This window comes from Poecile atricapillus, chromosome 10 (genome assembly GCF_030490865.1).
Source record: "Poecile atricapillus isolate bPoeAtr1 chromosome 10, bPoeAtr1.hap1, whole genome shotgun sequence".
Taxonomy (NCBI): domain Eukaryota; kingdom Metazoa; phylum Chordata; class Aves; order Passeriformes; family Paridae; genus Poecile; species Poecile atricapillus.
Genome location: NC_081258.1, coordinates 15559682 through 15579132, shown reverse-complemented (window position 1 = coordinate 15579132; position 19451 = coordinate 15559682). Strand labels below are relative to the sequence as shown.

Here is a 19451-nt window from a genome sequence, read left to right as displayed (position 1 = left end):
CAGCCAGATCCTTGGCTGTGGACAGGCTCTGGGCTGCCCTGGGCTGCCCAAACCCAGCCTAACTGGCTCGAGGGGCTTGGCCAAGGTGCTGAGCTGCAGAGACACCACCAGCAGCCAAAGCAGCATCCCAGGGTGTTGGATTTTGGCAGCGATCCTTGAAACACCCCTGCCCAGCTCCAGCTCTCCACCCAGTTCCACACAACCCTATCGCAAGGATCAGAGCCTAGGGGTTGAATTAATGCAACTAGGGAGCTTTAAAATGAGTATTAAATTTCTCAGGAGCATGCTAAGACTTAATTAAAACTCCTGTCATTGTGTGAAATGGCAATGTAGGAATGCAGGGGGCTCGCTCCTGCTTTGCAAAGCATTTCATGTCAACTTGGCAAACCATGCTTCAGCAAAGCCGAGAAATGCCCTCACCTCCTCAAGAAGGGGAAAAATTAGAATAATGAGCTGCTTTATAATTAATTGTGCTCTGGGGACACGTTCTCACACTGTCTGATGCTTCTGGTGGGAATTTTCTACAGGGAGCATCCCAACATACAATAGGTTTCAGGTATCAGGTGTGCTCCCTCCTGCATTCCTAGGCCAGGTTATCAGGTTGCTCGAAGGGAGAGTAGGAGGAGTTACATTTTTTCTGGCATTAGGGGGATTTTTTAGCTGTCTTACAGATGTAGGTTAAATATTTGCTCAGGGCAGAACAAACACCCAATACAAAGGGCCTCACTCGGTGATGTGTTTCGATCGCTGGAGCTTCCCTTCATCCAAGTAAAAGGCAAATTAACCTGCCTGACTTCACCGCACCACAGCAGCGATGCTTTTCAGCTCCAGCACAGGCTGGGCTAAAAGCAGAGCTAAATCCGAGCCCGGGTCACTGTCCCCGGGCAGTGTGCCCCGTGGCGGGCTGGTGCTGTCCACGCAGGGCAGATGTTTTAGCACTGATGGTCATCGGGGTATGGAGCCCTCCCGCTACCTGCTGGGTGCTGGCAGGAGGTGCTGCTGGCCGCCAGCCCTGCTCCTCCTCGCCGCTCCTCCGCCTGCCTGCAAAGCGGCATTTCTAAAAATACCTCCAGCGATGTCGTCAGCCGGTGCTCGCTCAGGTCACGGAGACGTGACAGCCAAGAAAAGGAGGATGGGAGTATCGCTGAGGGACCAGGCTGAGATTATCCCAGCAGCGTAGGTGAATCCCTGCAGAGAGGGGGGCAGCAGCAGGATACCTGCTGCCTGCACAGGTTCCCATGTGTGCCTCCTGCCCGCAGCCCCCCAGAATGTCCGGCAGCAAGTGAGCATCCCCTGGGAGCCACAGCGCTCCCCTGAGCCAAACAGCAGTGCAGGGAAAGGGAGCTGGAACCTGGCCAGCAGCGTGCACCCAGAGAAACCCCACCTGTGGATCCCTGGAGAGCCTGTCCCCAGTGTGCTGGGGCTGCCAGAGAGCCACACTGTCCTTGCCAAAAACAGCCCAGCAGCCGGGAGGGGAGGGTTTTGTAACGCTCACAGGTGATTATTTGAATAGGGCTGTTGGCACAGAACCCTTCCTGCATCTCAGATTTTGCTCCATGCTTATTCATTGAGTTATTCTTCTAAACTGGGGAATTCACGCATGTGCCTGCTTAATGTAGACTTACTTGATGTAATTGATACAACTTATGTGCTTTGCATAATTGCAATACCATTAAAAACCTGAAGCATTCAAAAGCCAGGAAATTACTTACCAGTTAAAGTAATTTACATAAACATTTATTTTACTCTTTACAGCTCATAAATGAAGTCAGCAATGATATGGCTTTACAGTTGCTATCGGAAAGGGGAAAGCAGCTTTCTGTGTGTCAGTATTATCCCCAAACCAGCCTCGGGAGCTGCACAGATAAGGGGGTATTCATGCAAATTAGACACTGCTTAGGGCCTCTATGGGTAAATGTATGTACACATGGGTGTGTGTCGGCAGGCACACACACCTATATCCATCCATGCCAGGATCCATGCTGGGAATGCCAATAAACCTCCGATGAAGGGAAGGGGAGGCTGGGAGGTTTTCACTGGCTGCAGGGGAATGGCAAATGCAGTGCACAGCTGGACGCAGCTGCCAGGCCAGGATGGCATTGGCTTCTCAGGGGCAAGTTTCTGTGCCAGGGGCACACGGAGGTGACCCTTCCCCGTCCCCTTTCTCTGGGGTGAGTGGCTGGAGCAGCTTGTGCCCCCCGCACCAGTGACTCCCTATCACCCCTCAGCCATGTGGCTGGCTTGTGACAGGAGCAGTGTCCCATGGGGGATCTCTGAGGATGTTCAAGAGGGACAGGCCAGGATTAAAGGACGAGGCTGAATCCTGCTTCAAACCTGGCCAGGAGTGAGCAAAAGGCTGGGACTGAGTGTGGTGAGATCGGAGGTGGAGGACACGTGGTCTGAGGGGAGCGCAGCACCGGGCTGGCACCGAACCCTCCTTTCCCAAGGGACAGCCACTCCTGCATCCCCAAACCCACGTGGGACACAGGCCAGCCTGCCACCAGGCGTGGGGATGTGAGCCATCAGCACAGGGCACACGCTGCCACTGCCACGGATGCCAGGTTCAGCTTTGTTATGGGAAATATCCGGTACTGCCAGTTCAGTACCGTGAACAAGTCATGAGTGAGTTGTGTCACCCGAGCCAGCCATTACTGTGAGGGCTGTGTGTGCAATACAGGGAGGCAGATACAAATCACACCCTAAAAATGTGTATATATTACATTTTAAGCAGGATTTTCTGTTGCCTTTCTGACATCAGGGCCTTTACAGAGGTATTGGCATGTCAGGCTGATCTCTCCACGACTCTGGTTTAGAAAAAGGTTATTTTTCATGTGTTATCTGTGCCCTTTTGCCCCATGAGACTGGGATGCAAAACTGACACTGCTGCCAGGGGTTGTTTGGGAGCAGTGGGGATGTGCCAGAGTGTGAGGAGGTTTGGGTCGGCAGGTCCTTGGTGCAGGTCATCAGCACCACTGTCCCCATGGTCCCCCAGGGCCGCTGTGATGAGCGATGCCAGGAGGGGTGCACGGGGGGGCTGCAGTTACACTGGGACTCCCTGGAGAGCACCGGGCTTCCGTGGGAGACTCACCCTGGGAGAACCCGGGACACCGGGAGCCCCCAGGGCTGTGCCAAGAGAGGCTCAGGGGAGCACGGGGAACACCGGGGCTGCCCTGCGCTCCCAGGGCTCTGATCAGAAGGGTCGGGGTGCCCCGGGGTCGCACCGGGAGCTCTCTGCAGCCGGCCCTTGCCGCCCCTCCGGAGCCCCGTGCCCCCGGAGCTGCCGCTGCCCGCTGCGGGAGGGGGAGCCCCGCCTCCGGCGCCCGTCGGGGGTTTCACGGGTTTCCGTGGTAACGAGTGCGGGGCGGAGCTCGGCGCTTCCGTTACCGAAGTGCCCGGGAAGGCGGGGACGGGTCGGGGCTGGTGCCGGGTGCCCCGCTGCCGCCGCCGCCCCGCGCCCGGTGAGTGGCCCCGCGGGGCGGCACCGGCACCGCCGGCACGGGGGGACAGGGCTGGACCGGGCGGGACCGGGGCTGCCTTTGTCTGCGGGCTGGGAGCGCAGGCACGGAGCGCCCGGGGCGCGGCGGGAGCGCGGCTCCCCGTTAGCACCGGGGAGAGGCGCGGAGCGGGGCTGCGCCTCCTGATCACCGGCACCGGTACCGGCACCGCCTCGCTGCGGGAGCCGCCGCTCGGGAGAACAAGGGACCCCACGGTGGGTTGGGCGGCTCCGCGCTCTGTTCCCCGCCGAAGCGGCCCCCGGTGAGGTGCGGTGTGCGCGGAGCGGAGCGGGCGGTGCCGTGCGGAACGGAGCGGTGTGTGCGGAGCTGAGCGGGGTGCGAGGAGCCGTGTGTGTGTGTGGAGCAGGGTGTGCGGAGCCGAGCGGGGTGCGAGGAGCCGTGTGTGTGTGCGGGGCCGTGTGTGTGTGGAGCAGGGTGTGTGTGGAGCAGGGTGTGCGGAGCCGAGCGGTGCAGTGCAGTGCATTGTGTGCGCTGAGATGCGGTGGGTGCGGTACCGCCCGGGTGCAGGGCTGCCCGTGGTCCCGGAGCTCCTAACTCCCTAAAGTCAGCTCCAGCCCGAGGTTAGGAGGGGCCTGGAGAGGCTTCAGGAATGAGTAAATTAATTACAGACACCGTTTATGTCACATCCGCCGGGAGCACGGAGGGAGCCCGGGGCTGTCGCCTTTTCGGGAGCAAAAAACGGGATTGATGCAACTTCCTGCGGGTGTCGGGAGTCGGAGCCGGTGTTACCGTCGTGTTTTGCTCCAGAACGTCCCGCTGGGATTTACAGCTGGCCACTGAGACCGGCTGAGATGTCCGTGCTTGCGCTTCTCCGCAGAGGTGCTGCTGTAGTCGAGACCCCCGTGCCATGATCACATCCCGCACCGCCTGGGATCTGGGATCCGGGCCCTCCGCCGGAGCCGCCTGGAAGACGAAGGACCTTGCCCCGGACGGTGAGTACAGCACGGTGGCTTGTCCTTGCCCCTTGGGGCTCAGCCTCAGCGCTCACGCCCTGCTCACTGGGGAAGGAGAGGCTGGGAACAGGCCAGCCTGCATTTTTCACATTTCTTTCCGGATGAAGGTCAAGATTTGAGAAACGGGGACTGAGAAGCAGGCACAAAGCTCTGGGCAGCCAGCTGGTGAGAAGAGAGGGCTGCCTTCATCTCCCTGCTGGCCCTTCTGAGCGGGAAACTTAGGGAGAAAGGTTAAAATTTAACATGTAAGGTAGAAAACAGAGCGATCTGCATGGCAGGGAGAATGCGGGGCCTTTGCCTCTTCCCAGCTCTGACTCCTTGGAAGGGCTCACGGACCCCATGGGTGAGTTCAGTCGGAGTTTTCCCCTGTGGAGGCTGAGCTGCTTTGCAGGCAGGCGGGCAGCTGCTTGTCCCAACCTGCAGCCGCTTGCTGGGAAGCAGCCCTTCCCACCTCCCTCACCAATGGTGCTGAGTGGGTTTTGGCACAGGGGGAGGCTGAAGCCCCCTATTTGGACTTTTGTAGCTCTTGGCTTCAGCATTTGCCATCGCTGCTGGCAGCGACTTCTTTGGGCACAGCTTCTTCTCTGGTGCTCAGGACAGTCCAGCCAAACGCTGGTTGGCATCAAAGCCTCCAAAACCAGGGTTTTTCAGGACTTTCTCTGCCCAATGGCTGCTGCTGCCCTTGCCGGGATGGACAACTCATCGCCTGTTAGCCAGGCATTCACCAGCACTTTGGAAATGCTCCATTTTCATGGCATGCACAAAATGTTATGGATAACTAGAGACTGAGAAGAAGTCCAGAGTGATGGACTAAATTCATAAGGGCACATCTCCCTCCAGATATTGCTTCCACCTCTGGGACAACTTCCTCCGGATGGTTTTAGGGGAAAAAAGCTGCATTATTGAGGTTTGATTTGTGAGCGATTGATTTTTATCCTGACAGCTGAAGAGAATTGGCCACCCTCGATGGTGGCAGCGCTTGTGGCAGACAGGCAGAGTCCCCTAGCAGTGGGGTGTAGCCCTTGCCAGCTGTAGCAGAGGAGGACACAGCCGTGGGAGAAGGCTTCTTGAGTTGCTGTTTCCTTCTGTGTGGCTCAGCAGGACAGGGAAGTGCTGTCCTGGCTGCTTTCATGTTTGGCTGCCTGACAAATGAAGGAAATATTTGGGGGCAGTGAAGGGAGGTGACGCTGTCAGGGTCCGTCTGTCCGGTTTTGGTGATGCAAGCTGGCTTTGGCAGCTTTTCTGAGATAGGATCGCAGGAAGTGGAGCAGCTTGGCAAGGGGTAGAGCTGGGATATCCCTGGTGGGGGAAAGATCTGGTCCTGCAGAGGCCAGACGGAAGCTACACCCTGAATTCTCATTACTAGTCATTGGCAACCAGTCTCCGCCCCCTGGAGGGCTAATTTTTCTAATTAACATAATTAACATTTTTAATAAAAGTCATACACTGTCTCTGCCACCGGTGTGGTGGCGGCAGCAGGGAGGAGGAGGAGGTGGGTTTGCTGAGCTGGCCGAAGGCTGTGGCTGAGCTGGGCTCCCAGGTGGATCCAGTGATGCTCTTTGCTCCATCCCAGGCTGTGGGCAGGACAGGCTCAGCACTGGCAGCGGAGCAGGCGCCTCTTCCCGGGTTCCTCTGCTACCAGCACTGCTTCACCATAAAATCCTCAGTGTGAGCTGGCCGGACACTGCAAAACCCCGTGGGCTCTGCCAGGCTCTTCAGGTGAGGAACATTGAGCCAGCCGTGGCTTGTATGGGGAGGGCAGTTTTAGGGTGATGGGGAGGATGCCCTGTGCCTGGCTGGGCCATCCAGGTGGGAGCCAGCTGGTTCCCTCCCTCACCACAATCAGTTTGTGTCTGGACCCCAGCAGCGTGTGCCTCGAGCAGAGCTGCTGCCTGGGTGGGGAGGGAAAAGCATCTCTGGGGAGTCAAAAGGCATCAAAAATGGGGAACGGTGTTCATAACAGAATATAATTTTCTGGGTCACTTCGGGGTCATGTTGGCAGGAGAGCTCAAGGCAGATATGGGATAAAAGAAATGCAGTGCTGTGAGGTGGTGTTTGCCAGGGGGATAGAGAAGGAGGTGGAAGGGTGCCACGGCCAGGGACAGTGCTAGGACACCATGTACTGGTGTAGCTGCCACTAGTTCATTCCAGGCTTCAGGCAAATCATTCTAATTCCCCTTCTTTGAAAAGAAGGAAAACATCTTCTTATCACACACCAGCCTTGATGAATTCCCTTCGGCAAAACCCTTCTGGAGTCTCTGATGTAGAGGCACCGCAGACACGCGGCTTCTCCAGGAGGATGCTGCCGCCTCCTCCCAAATCACTCCCAAATCACTCCCAAATTACTGGCATGGACCAAGTATTTGCCCCTCTGCTGAAATGAGGTTTCCCCAGCATCACTGGCCTGTAGGGTGATGCCACAGGCTCTGAGATAAGATTTAAGAAAGAAAAGGCATTATTGAGCAGGGTGAGCTTGGCTGATCATCCCCTTTCATAGCAGCCTTATGAAAGCTCCTTTCAGATTTCTTCTGATTTTTTTGACCTCCATCCCACAGGGCATGAGCCATGCCTGCAAGTCAGAGTGTCTTTCTTTTTGAGGCCATAGAGAGAAAAATAGGAAATATTCAGTATAACTGTGGCCAAGCTGAGGGAAGATTTTATGCGGAGAACTAAAAACAAGATAAGTTCATTGTGGCAGGTTCCCAACACAGAACTCCTTTGGAGGGAGGGTTTCCCCAAGCTCCACCGTTCTGCCTTCTGCACTTCCCACCCTGCTCACTCCTCCTGGCCAGCCCTGTGAAGCGTCAGCTGCTGGCACCGTGTCCAGCACAGTGTGGGCGGTCACTGTCTCCTCTCCCTGACCTGGTTGTGCTCACGGCCACAGGCCCTGCGGGACACGACGCGCAGGCGGCGGGAGGAGACGCGGCACCGGGCCCCGACAGCGGCCACGGAGGAGCCGCCTGCAGCCCCCCGTGAGCCAGCAGCCACAGCCGTGCAGGCAGCCTCCACCATGAACCTGGAGAAAGCAGGTAAGGGGAGAGCAGGGATGCTGTGCTGGGTGCTCAGGAGGAGAGGTGGGATGGGATGGGATGGAATGGAATGGAATGGAATGAGGGCTTGCTATCTGCCAGTGGGTGTTGAGGAAACTTCTCTTTTGGGGTGCACATAGATGTGTGGCTGTGCTCACCGTGGGAACAGGTCACAGTAGAAATCTAACACCAGCCAGCTGCTGGCTGGTGACAGGGACTGATGAATTATTGAGCTGGATGAACAGAGCAGGTGAGTTCTGATGAACTCGCTGCTGTTTCCTCCTTCTTAAGGAAAATGGAACGTGTGTGGAAACGCTTGCAGCATGCGTGGCTGTGCCAGGGTGGGGAAATCCCATGGTTTCCTGTCTTTTTCCGTCAGGACTGAATTGTGTGAGCTTGTTAGGGCACATCTTGGGACCTGCTCGTGGCCTGGTCCCCAGCTGCATCCCAGAGCAGCTCCTGAGGTGGGGTAGTGGCTGGGAAGGATGCAGAAGAAAATGGTTCTGATTGGCACTGGTAACAGGGCAGAGCTGAGGAACAGCTATTTTCCAAATGGCTTTCTGAATTTTGCGAATTTCTGCATTTTGCAAAGCAGGAGGGTCACTGTGCCCTGCCTGCCACACTCAGACCATGCATGACCACCAGCACATCTGCCCAGTGGGAGATGTAACACAGAGCTGGTCGGCATCTCTTCTCCCATGGATGCTGTCACAGGAAGAAGGTGCTGGAGTGTGGAGGAAGGCATGATCCGGGGGGGATTTTCCTGCCTGGCTCTTTGACCTGCAGCTGAGTATTGCGGCTCTCAGCCTGGCTCTGCCTTGGGTCCCAGCCCAGGATTAGTGTGAATGATGTGTGCAGACATGCAGTGTGTCCATAGGAACCTGGTGCTTCCTGTAATTCTGTCTTATCCCTGCACACTCCTCAGGGGGTGAAAGCTGCTTTCCTGTCAACTTTGGAGATTTTGTGGTGGGTTTTTTGTTTGGATTTTTTGTGTGTTGATTTTAAAGAGAAGACCACGGTCCCCTCCCTGAGCTGGGCTGAGTTTTCAGCATGGAAAGAAAAGCCAGCACCTGACAGTGTTCTTTGGGGTATTCAGCCCGTGGCAGGAAGACAAAACCTGGTGTTCACTTCTGCAGCCACTGCTGGATAAGTCCCATGGTGTGCAGTAGCAGCAGAGTTGTGGTTTGGTCCCAGCATTTCATCATTTTGTGTGTTACGGTGCCTCCCTAACTCCGTTTAGGGGTAGAAAATCTGACTCACAGACAAAAGTCTCTCTTTTTGTATTCAGGACATTTCCCATGAAGCAGGCAGCATCTTCCCACAGGTAGCTCAGTGATTCCCAGCACCAGCTCCTGCCTGTGAAACCTCAGGTTTCTGGTGGCAGCAGATGAAATCCACGGCAGGCAGGGAAGGGCGCCGGGCAGCCGGGATCCTGACCGTCAGTTCTGCCGCCGCAGTGCCTCATCCCCACGTTGGGAATGAGTCACGCCAGCTCATTGCTTCTTGGGAACTACCAGGTCATTTGGTAGGCTCTGATGTACGGCCAGGTTGGCTTCTGTCAGCACTGGTGGCTCTATTAACATGCAGAAAGTGATGTTTAAAATAATGCTAGGAAGGTTAGAAAGCCAAACACACAAGGATTAGGCAATATGGCCATTCAGGGTACCTGTATAATTTTAATTTTGCTTCCATTATGTTTGTGTGTAATGACGCAGACTTTAATGACATGCTCACACACTGCTCTCCACCGGCACCTGCTCATTCAGAAGAAAGGATGCCGGGGTGAATCAGCGTCGTGCTGAGGGCGGTTGTTATCTGAGCGAGGCAGCAGCATTGTGGTGTGTGCTGGGGCTGGGTCAGGGTGCAGCGGTGTGGGCAGGTGCTCTGTGTTGCAGCCTGGGATGCTCTGCTGGCATCGGTGGATCCCTTTGGCTCTCACCCAGCTGGGCCCCACTGGTAGCCAGGCCTGCCCTGGTAAGCACCTTGGTGCTCAGGATGTGCTCTCTGGGACTCATGCAAGTCCAGTTTCCTGCGTTCCCATCTCCAGCTCAGCCCCTGGGGACTCCAGAGTGGCTGGCACTGTGCTCCCCAGCGAGGTGGCTGTGTCCCCACCAGCCCCATCTTTGTCACGCTGCAGGAGGGAGGCTCTGCGGTGGGAAACGCGCCAGCCTGCCCGCGGCCCGGCCCTTCCCCGTGATCCAGGAGGTGATGGCCTCCATGGCACATCTGCAGAAGGAGAAGCTGCGGCTGCAGGAGGAGGTGCTGGAGCTGCAGGAGAAGCTCACTGCCCAGGAGAACAACGAGCTCTCCCTCTCTCTCCAGCTGCAAGGCCAGGTATGGTGGGGACAGGGTGACTCAAGAAGGGTCCATCAGGGTCTTCAGGCTCAGGCTGTGGATGGCTGGAGCACTGTGGCATGCAGTTAGTGATGGCTGCACTTGGAAGCAGTGTAGGATCTCCATCACTGAGTGTCTTCTTCACTGGCTGTTCCTGAGCATCAGCTTTGGCTGTGCCTCCCTAGGGACTCTTGCAGTCCCCAGTGACACTGCAATAGTGCTGACAAGGGTGTGTGGCTCTGTGGCTGTGACATGGCCAGGAGGGCTTTGGGCATCAGGATGCAGCTCTGCATCCATCCCCTCAGCACAGGACAGCTGACACGGGGTCAGCTCATTAGACCGACCCAGCAGTTTAATTTTAGTGACTTTAGCAGGTGGAATGTGAATGTGAAGGGACAGATTTGTCTGATGAAGGGACAGGTTTTGGCCACTCTGACACTCCCCCCCAAAACCATCTCCTGCACTGATGCAGGCACATCCTCAGCACGAGTACTTGGGTCGTCCCAGGGACATGGAAATTTTGGCTGCTCGTAAAGAGATTTGCATGTGGCTGTTGTGGAAGCTGTTACAGTCAGGTTCTGCTTGTTCCACGGGTGTCAGAAAGGAGGAGGTAATTGTCCTGCATTTGGTTGGCATGCTCTGCATGACACAAGTGTGAGCACAGCGGGATCTGGCCCCGCGCTGGCCAGTTCGGCAGCAAGCGCAGCCGGAGCGAAGAGCTGGCCCAAACTTCCAAAGCTTTGGGATGGCCGGGCCACGGCTCGAGCCTGATCCAGCTGCCAAGGAGTCCCTGTCCCGTCCAGAGAGCAGGATGCAGCTGGAGATGCCCGAGCAGGTAGGGGATGGAGGAACATTGACATTTTTGGGCGCCACGGCACAGGGAATGGTGGGCAGGCTCCGGCGTGTGCGCCGACTGATTGGGCTGGCAGCTTTCCCAGAACAACCCTGACTCTTTTCTTTTCACTACCTCCTCTCCCTTAAAAATACTCATAAAAATAGCTGAATAATCTCTCTCAGTGGATATGGAAGTGGGGTTTTCCCACTCAAGCGCTCGGCGCACGCTCGGCCCCCAGCCAGAGCCAGGGAGACTTGCATGGAAGGAGGGGGATCCCGATCCTGGCTGGGAGCAGCCGCCTTTCCCCACCTGTAGCTGGGGAGCTCCGGCTGTGCTCCAGCTCCCAGCTGTGCCAAGCACAGGGCACATGGAGGGGCTGCCCGCCCTGCTGCCATCTCTGCAAGGGTGTGGCTGAATAATTTACCTGATTAATTACAGCCCCATGTCAGCACATCTGCATTGGTTATTAATCAGCAGTTCCTAAATTATGGGCCACGGAGGGCCAGTTGCTTGCTGGTTATTGGGATGGGGCAATATCCAGGCGCGTCCCAGAGAGGAGTTTGGCGGCTTTCTGGAGTGGGGAAACTGGGAACTGGGCTGGGATCTGGGGGATGGTGGTCACGTGAGGGACAGAGCAGGTGGGCAAACTCCACTACAACACAGCCCATGGGACTGCTGGCTTCATCAAGCACTCTCTGCTGCTGTTTATTCCAATAACTGCAGATTTCGGGAGAGCCTCACTGGTATCCGAACAAAAAAAAAAGGTTGAGGATTTTTGAAACCCACCTGGTTTTGCAGGGAGGCCTGGTCCCATGAGATGGGCAGGTGCCCAGATGGGGGGCTGATGGAGATCATCATCCCATGGGACTCAGACATGTGGCCTTCTTGAAGAGCTCCCTCTCTGGACCAAGATAACTTTCCTAGAAAGAAAAATAGAGAAGGTAGAGCAAAGTTGGTTGTGAGGGCAGGACAAGGCACTTCTGGCTTTCAAACACACTTATGGATAGTTTTGTTTTTTCCCTTCTCCAAAGATGATGCCTTTTTATTTTTTTAATAATGGCTTCTGCTAGTTCTCAACATGGACAAATTATACCCATGGTTGAACAAGGTCAAAGCAAAGCTTTCATTAATGCTCATTTTAATCAGCTCGTGTGAATCAGGCACTCAGAGCCAGGTGGAAAATTAAAACATAAACAAAGTGTGAGCCAGACTGGACGTTGGTGGCTGGGGTGGCACCGTGGGGTCTCCTCTGAAAGCTGCTGAGGTGCCTCCTGGTTAACCTGGTCTGTGTTGACAGGTGGAAACTCTGAAGGCCAAGCTCCTGGAGCAGGCACAGGAGATCAGCCGGCTGCGCTCGGAGCTGGTGAGCTGCCACTGGGATGGGACTGAGCCACCCTTGCCCTGAGGGATGCTGGAGCTCTGGGTCACTGAGGAGGAAAAGGAAACACCAGGCGGGTGGAGATGGATTAAACCTCTCCAGGGTCACAGTTTGGACCATGCAGGCCAAGAGACACTGAGGAATGAGGAACAAAAGTGTGGGATTTTCTGTCCAATGCAATGTCACACTGGTGACCCTGGGGCTGTCACCCTGTGGTGGGAAGTAAAGGTCCCTCTGTGGGTTGGGACTCCCTGGGGGCAGCAGGAGGCTCCTCAGTGCAGGAGGCTGAGTGATCCCCAAAGGGACAGCAGGGACCCCCTGGGAATGGCACACTGAGGGCTGCTCCGTACGGTGGGCTGGGGGATCCATGAGAGCAGCAGGCTGGGGCTCCCTGGGCTGTGTGGAGATTCCATGTCCTGTCCCATCCGCTCCTGGCGCAGGGCGGCACGGATGCAGAGAAACACCGGGACCTGCTGGCGGCCGAGAACGAGCGGCTGCGGCAGGAGATGAAGGCGTGCGAGGGGGAGCTGCGGGAGCTGCAGCGGCAGCAGCAGGCACCGTGCCGGGACTGCCCCCACCTGCAGGTGAGCCGCCGGTGGTGGCAGCGGTGGTGGCAGGGTGACGGGCACCTGTGGGTGACATGGCCTTGGCTGCCCTGTCCTTTGCCAGGAGAACGCCGGGCTGCAGGAGCAGCTGTCCCAGCTGCAGCGGGAGGCAGAGGAGACGCGGGCCAAGCTGGTGGAGCTGGACCTGGAGGTGCAGCAGAAGACGAACCGCTTGGCTGAGGTGGAGCTGCGGCTCAAGGACTCCCTGGCTGAGAGAGCCGAGGAGGAGGAGCGGCTCAGCCGGCGGCTGCGGGACAGCCAAGAGACCATTGCCAGCCTCAAGTCCCAGCCCCAGCAGATAAAGGTGAGCTCTCAATTTTTCCTGTGCCCAGTAGGTGCCCTGCAAGTGCTGCCTCTCTCTCTGCCCTGAGCACATCAGCACAGCACCATGATTTCCTAAATTATCTCCCCTGGGCCTGCAACAGCTCCATCCCAGGCCCTTCAGGTGCTGTTTCCCCAGTACACCCCATCTGTGTGTGCTTTCCCCTGCAGTACATCATCAAGACGGTGGAGGTGGAGTCAGCCAAGGTGAAACAAGCCCTGTGCGAGACCCAGTCCCGAAACCAGTACCTTCAGGAGCAGGTGGGGATGCAAAAGCAGGTGCTGAAGGAGATGGAGCAGCAGCTGCAGAGCTCCCAGAAGACGGAGGCTCAGCTCCGAGCCCAGGTCTGAGTGCGATAGGTGTAAATCAGAACTCCCCCCACATTCTCTGCCTGCCAGGTAACACTCACTCAGTGTCATCCCACACTTGCTCCTCTCCCAGATCATGATGTATGAGGCTGAGCTGGAGCGAGCCCATGGGCAGATGCTGGAGGAGATGCAGGCGATGGAGGAGGAGAAGAACCACGCCATTGAAGAGGCATTTTCCCGTGCCCAGGTGGAGATGAAGGCAGTACATGAGAACCTGGCAGGTGAGGAGGGTTCAGAGGGCTCGCAGGGTTGCCTGGCTGGTGTTTGGGTGTCATCATCTGCCCCTCACCCTGCCTCATGCCTGCAGGTGTCCGGACCAACCTGCTGACGCTGCAGCCGGCGCTGCGCACTCTCACCCATGACTACAACAGCCTGAAGCGTCAGGTCCGCGACTTCCCCCTGCTTCTCCAGGAGACCCTGCGCAGCGCCAGGGCTGAGGTGAGCCCCCTGGAACCACCACCAGCACCCCTCCATGCGGGGTTGGGGGGGGTCACTGAGCCACTGGTCTCCACTGTCCCCAGATCAGCCAGGCCATCGAGGAGGTGCACAGCACCAACCGGGAGCTGCTGCGCAAGTACCGGCGGGAGCTGCAGCTCCGCAAGAAGTGTCACAACGAGCTGGTGCGGCTCAAAGGTGTGCGGGGTGTGGTGTCCCTGAGGCGGGACAGGAGGGACACGGGAGTGTCCCCATAAGGGGGTTGGGTTGGCTGCAGGATGCTTCACCCACCCGCTGTTTGCTGGCTGACTCCCTGCTTCTCTCCTCCAAGGAAACATCCGTGTTTTTGGGAGAGTCCGCCCCATCACAAAAGAGGATGGGGAGGGCCCTGAGGCAGCCAATGCTGTGACCTTTGATGCTGACGATGACGCTGTCCTGTACCTCCTGCACAAGGGGAAGCAGGTGTCCTTTGAGCTGGATAAGGTCTTCCCCCCACAAGCGTCCCAGGAGGAGGTGGGTGCCACCAACCACACTGCTGGTGTAAGGGGGAGAGGTAGCCACCTTCTCCTCACTCTCCCCTGTCTTCCCCAGGTGTTTCAGGAGGTTCAAGCCCTGGTCACCTCCTGCATTGATGGCTATAATGTCTGCATCTTTGCCTACGGGCAGACAGGGGCAGGAAAAACCTACACCATGGAGGTGAGTTTGCTTGGCTTCTTGTCCATCTCCTTCCTCAGCTTCCCAGCCTGCAGTGCCCAGTCTTGTCAGCCAGGCTGGTGGCCAGCTCAGACCTGGTGTGCACCAGTAACCATCACTGCTGCTCCACAACATCCCCCTGGGCTTTGCTTCTGCTCAGAAAAAATTCCAAGTAAAATGCCAAAGGGTGTTTTTTCCCCACTTGTCACCTCAATCCTTCAGGGGACAGCAGCAAACCCAGGGATCAACCAGCGGGCCCTGCAGCTTCTCTTCTCCGAGGTGCGGGGCAAAGCGGCCGACTGGGACTACGCCATCACCGTCAGCGCCGCTGAGATCTACAACGAGGCACTCAGGTATGGGAGAGGGAAAAAGCTTTTTGGGACATCACCCTATGCTGCTCTCCCCCACATCCCTCCACCCCTGCCTAGGCCTCACAGCTTGTCCCAGGGCCCTGGGAGCTGCATTTGGCTCTGCAAGGATTTATTTTTAATTTACTTGGTGTACACTGCCCTCCCCATGAGCTCCGTCTCTTACACAGGCTCCCAGCTGTGCCATCACTCCCACTCTCTGGCCCTGATGCAGCGGTGGGGGTATCCCCTTCTCCCCCTTCCCCTGCCCACGGACACTATATTTAGGAATTTGTAACTGGGAGCCAAAAGTATGAGAAATATTTTCCTTCCTAGTCCAGCCACGGGAGGGGAGGAGCCTGGGAGCACATCCATGAGAATCACCAGGAACAGGGATGGGAGTGTGGTCGGAGTTGGGTGAGAGGAGCCAAGAGAGTTGAGGTCTATAAATAGGATGTGCAGCTTTCCCAGGAAGAGATGGCTGCTCTGGCAGTGTTGGCACACAGCCCTGAGCCACGGAATGGATGCCAGCACCCCCCAGGGATGGGAATGATAACAGGTGCCCCTTTGCCCAGGGACTTGCTGGGGAAGGAGCCGCAGGAGAAGCTGGAGATCAAGCTGTGCCCTGATGGCAGTGGGCAGCTCTACGTGCCCGGGCTCACCGAGTTCAGGGTGCAGAGCGTGGAGGACATCAACAAGGTGTGGGGAGATGGGGGGTGGCGGGCACAGGAGGGATGGCAGCAGGGGTCTTTGGGAGGGGTCTTTGGTGTGTGACTCCTGGATTTGGGAGCATTTCTGAAGCCATGGGGAGCAACAGAGACCAAAATAGGTCCCTGGGTGTGATATGACGGTCACTGTCCCATGGGATGAGCCACAGGGGGTTAAAAATAAAAGCGTGGGGCCCAGAGAGTTCCTGAGGGATTAGTGGGATGCGGCTGTCACCCCAGTGCCCTGCCTGTCACCCCTGCCTTTGGTGCATCACCCAGGCTGAGACCTGACAGCGGTCATTACCCTGATGGTCCAGGCACCTGTGGGGGGCAGATGCTCGGGTTACATCCCTGGATCACAGGGGATTTGTGGTGGGACTGGGGCAGGTTGGCCTCACCCCCTTAACTTCCCGGGCTCCCCCAGGTCTTCGAGTTTGGCCACATCAAGCGGGTGACAGAGTGCACCAACCTGAACGAGCACAGCTCTCGCTCCCACGCCCTCCTCATCGTCACCGTCCGCGGCCTCGACCGCAGCACGGGGCTGCGCACCACAGGTGGGTGTCATGCAGCAAACCCTCACCGAGGCACCTGGGCTGTGGCAAACCAGGGGTGTGTAGGGCTGGGCGCTGATGCCAACAGTGGGGTTTGGCTGTGTGTCCTCAGGGAAGCTGAACCTGGTGGACCTGGCGGGCTCGGAGCGGGTCGGGCGGTCGGGCGCGGAGGGCAGCCGGCTCCGTGAGGCGCAGCACATCAACAAGTCCTTGTCGGCCCTGGGCGATGTCATCTATGCCCTGCGCTCCCGCCAGGGCCACGTGCCCTTCCGCAACTCCAAGCTGACCTACCTGCTGCAGGACTCGCTCAGCGGTGACAGCAAGACCCTCATGATGGTGCAGGTAGGGGCTGGGCAGGCAGTCACTGATTTCTGAGTCCCTTCTCTGGCACTGAGTGCTGAGGGAGGCTGGGGGCAGCAGGAGCTGGGTGGAATCAAGGAATGGGGCTCGCCCATGGGGACATCTTCCAGTCTGCAGTCATGGTGCCAGTGGCAGCTCTCTCCCTGTCTCTGCACCGTAGACGAGGCCAAGGAATGGGGAATTAACTTGGAGGTGCACAATCCTACCCTCCCTGCCTGCACATGGGTTCTATTCCTATGGGTACAATCTCTTCGTATATTGTCACCTCCCCATCCCCTATTTTTCTGGGAGGCTTTTAAGCTCTGGCAGCTTCTCTACCCCTGCCCTGTGACCCCCCACTCCCAGCTGCTGGCACCCACACCAAGGCCCCGTGGGGGCTGCTCGAGCCCCTGCACCTGCCGTGGCTATTCCCGGCTGCTCCTCGCAGTGGGGCAGTTGGTGACAGGGAATCCAGCTGGCTCAGACACCGGCCCAGGCATGGATGGACGAGGCTAGCCTGGGAGGGGCAGGTTAATAATAGTGTCTCACTGGCCAGCAGCAGCAGGTTTTCTAGTGGGGGAGCCCCCGGGGTACACAGGCAGCTGCCAGGGTGACTTTGGGCCTGCTGCTCCCTGACCACAGGTCTCCCCTGCCGAGAAGAACACCAGCGAGACGCTGTGCTCCCTGAAGTTTGCTGAGAGGGTTCGCTCTGTGGAGCTGGGTCCTGTCTCCCGCAAGGCTGAGCTGGGTTCCTGGCCCAGCCAGGAGCACCTGGAGGTACTCAAGACAGTGATGGTGCCCTTCCTCTTCCCCCTCACCCCGGGGATCCTCCCTGCTTTACCCCCACATGTAGTCTCCAGAGCTGTTGGATGTTCCCCTAGAGCCACCAATCACCTGGTGGGATGCAGGTTGTCCCCAAACTGCGGTGTCCAGCCAGTGCTGCCCCCTTGGCTGTTCCAAGCCCTGTTTTGCAGCAGCCCCATGGTACCCCCTGAGAACATTTGGACACCCCTACCCAGGCACACACTGTCTGTCTGTGAGCCCATCCCCATTCCTTCCCTCTGGGGCCTGGCCTGGGCTGACACTGGGGCTCTGTCCCCTCTCCTCCCAGGGTGAATCTCCGGGTTCTGCAGCACCACCTTGCCGGGGCCACGCATCCCCCAGCCCAGGGCAGCTCTCCAGTCGCTCTGCCTCCATCCGCAGGAAGCTCCAGACCTCAGGTGGGTGATGGGGCAGCTTGGGAGCCCAGCTAGGGTCCCTCTGTCCCAGGAGGCTCCAGCCACCAGCCCATGGCAAAGCCTGCAGCAGGGAGTGGGCAGCTCTGTAGTCAGCTCATTAGCTAATGGCTAATTAGCCAAGGTTAGCACTTCCCCAAGAGTGCCCTGGTTCAGGCACTGCTGATGGCTTGGGGGACAAGGGGAGGGCAATGCCACTAGGTTGAACCTCTTTCCCCTTCGATTTCAGCCTGACTTAGGGGCAGCCGTGGCTGCCAGGTGAGTGCCTGTGGCCGGTGCTGGTGGAGGGCTTTGCTTCCCCCTGCTTTCCAGGCAGGGCAGGGCTGCTGGACTGTGCAGGGGTGCTCCTGGGAATGCTTGTGCTATCAGCTCCTGCTACAAGGCCACCAGACAGGGCTGGGGCACTGGTGGCTGTGCCCCTGCCTGCTGTAACCCATGCATGTCTCCCCTCAGGGAAGCTGAGGCCAGTGCCCCTGTGACAAGTGCCAGCCATGGCAGCAAACCCGCTGCAGGACCCAGCCCCTCACAGTGACACACAGACGGCTGCTGGAAGACATGAAGGCTTTGGTGCTGTTCTCTTGGCCACCAGGACCCATGACCACCAGGAACCATGAGGGTGATGGAACCTCTAACCATGAGCAGCATGCCGTCAGGGTCTCCCAGCAGCCAGCCCCACCTCAGGGTAGGGGACAGTGGTGCTGGGCAGAGATCTGCCCCCTTGGATGCTCAGCTCTGTGAGTTTATTTTTGCTGGACAGATGTTCTTAGCCAGAGCAGGGAGCTGCTGGGTGCACCCTCCATCTCTTCAGCTTTGCTTTTACAATGAGATCTGGCTGGAAGGGGTGCACAGAGCCAGACCAGCCCTTGGCCCTGCCTCTGCTACTGCCCCAGGGCCAACCTGGCCACAGCTCCTGCAAGACTGCATCTGGGCTGCTGCCCGATGTCTTTCAGAGCAGCACTTCCTCCACAACAAGCCACAGAAAATCCCAGCAGCTCCTTTCCCTGTCAGTTTCTCAAGCCCTGTTGTTGCATGAAGGCCCCCGGTGCTGTGCATGAGCTGAGCTGCCATTCCTCGTGCTGCCAGGGCCCCAGGCTGGCACCAGGGGGGATGGAGCAGTCTCAAATGAAGCTATTGTAGTTATTTACCAGTTGTCTTGTCAAGAGAGATCACAGTGTGGTCGAGATGAAAGTGTTTGAAATATTTATACCTGTTTACATGGTCTTGGAATGGAAAACTAGTGGAAAACAAACAAAAAGACCCCAAACTGCCAGCCCGTGCATGGGGATGGTGGTTGGCAGGGGCATGGTAGGGGATGGCACTGTCCTTGGACCTCTCAACACCCACCTGTTGGGTACATTTCCTCCTGCTGCAAACCCCTGCTGGATGCACTGATGGCTCCTTCCAACACAGTCCTCTCCTCTTGCGCTTCCACAGCGTATTCTATTTAAAAAAAAAAAAAGGGAAAAATAAATTTAGCCTTTTGTAAGATTAGATGTTTCTATGTATTTTAATAATTAAAAAATATCCTGTTTTGTAACAAAACTTATTTTAAATAAACTCTTAAAGCCAGTCCTCCTGCACTGCGCTGTTCTTGTACCCTGCTTAAGGTAGGGTGGGTGCTTTTTCCCTCTTCCCAGCATCTCCCATAGGGCTAGAAAAGCCCATCATATTCTTCTCCTTGCAGCTGCCCCCAGGACAAGCCTGGCAGCAGAGTTCCCACCCCATTTTGCAGCTATCATGCTCCTGCAATTAGCAGGAGAGCAGTGGTTAAATCCAGAATCCCAATGGGCCCATGTCCTGCCCCA

The 19451-nt window shown here is 57.3% G+C and overlaps 2 protein-coding genes across 10 annotated transcripts in view; one reads left to right on the top strand and one right to left on the bottom strand.

Annotated features, from left to right (window-relative positions):
* The first annotated feature begins 3339 nt into the window (after window positions 1–3339).
* Window positions 3340–19238, top strand: KIFC3 (kinesin family member C3). 7 transcript variants are annotated; one of them, XM_058845602.1, is made up of 21 exons: window positions 3340–3458; window positions 4333–4447; window positions 6042–6187; window positions 7353–7497; window positions 9635–9831; window positions 11964–12029; window positions 12485–12628; window positions 12714–12953; window positions 13142–13315; window positions 13413–13560; window positions 13647–13777; window positions 13861–13972; window positions 14106–14287; window positions 14366–14470; window positions 14690–14820; window positions 15390–15513; window positions 15946–16075; window positions 16185–16414; window positions 17054–17188; window positions 17523–17631; window positions 18100–19238. In XM_058845602.1, exons 2-21 carry the CDS (start codon window positions 4363–4365, stop codon window positions 18123–18125), a joined length of 2760 nt encoding a protein of 919 aa, XP_058701585.1. In that variant the 5' UTR covers window positions 3340–3458; window positions 4333–4362; the 3' UTR covers window positions 18126–19238. The 7 variants fall into 7 exon arrangements, with proteins under 7 accessions (XP_058701585.1, XP_058701586.1, XP_058701584.1 ...); XM_058845603.1 differs by lacking the exon at window positions 3340–3458 and adding an exon at window positions 3477–3709; XM_058845601.1 differs by lacking the exon at window positions 3340–3458 and adding an exon at window positions 3477–3761.
* The window catches only part of KATNB1 (katanin regulatory subunit B1), a 19247-nt gene continuing 18750 nt past the window's right edge, over window positions 18955–19451 (bottom strand). For 2 of the 3 annotated variants that reach the window (XR_009278338.1, XR_009278339.1), the window contains one exon: window positions 18955–19086. The gene's annotated coding sequence lies outside the window, so the exon portion shown is untranslated. The remainder of the gene's footprint in view (window positions 19087–19451) is intronic. The other variant, XR_009278340.1, reaches the window with a different exon arrangement.

Excerpts from the sequence above, each read along its gene's own strand:
- KIFC3 (XM_058845602.1), top strand. The coding sequence starts at position 4,363 with ATGATCACATCCCGCACCGCCTGGGATCTGGGATCCGGGCCCTCCGCC. Across the intron at positions 13,973-14,105 it reads CGAGCTGGTGCGGCTCAAAG|GAAACATCCGTGTTTTTGGG; the intron begins GTGTGCGGGGTG and ends CTCTCCTCCAAG. Across the intron at positions 17,632-18,099 it reads CAGGAAGCTCCAGACCTCAG|GGAAGCTGAGGCCAGTGCCC; the intron begins GTGGGTGATGGG and ends GTCTCCCCTCAG.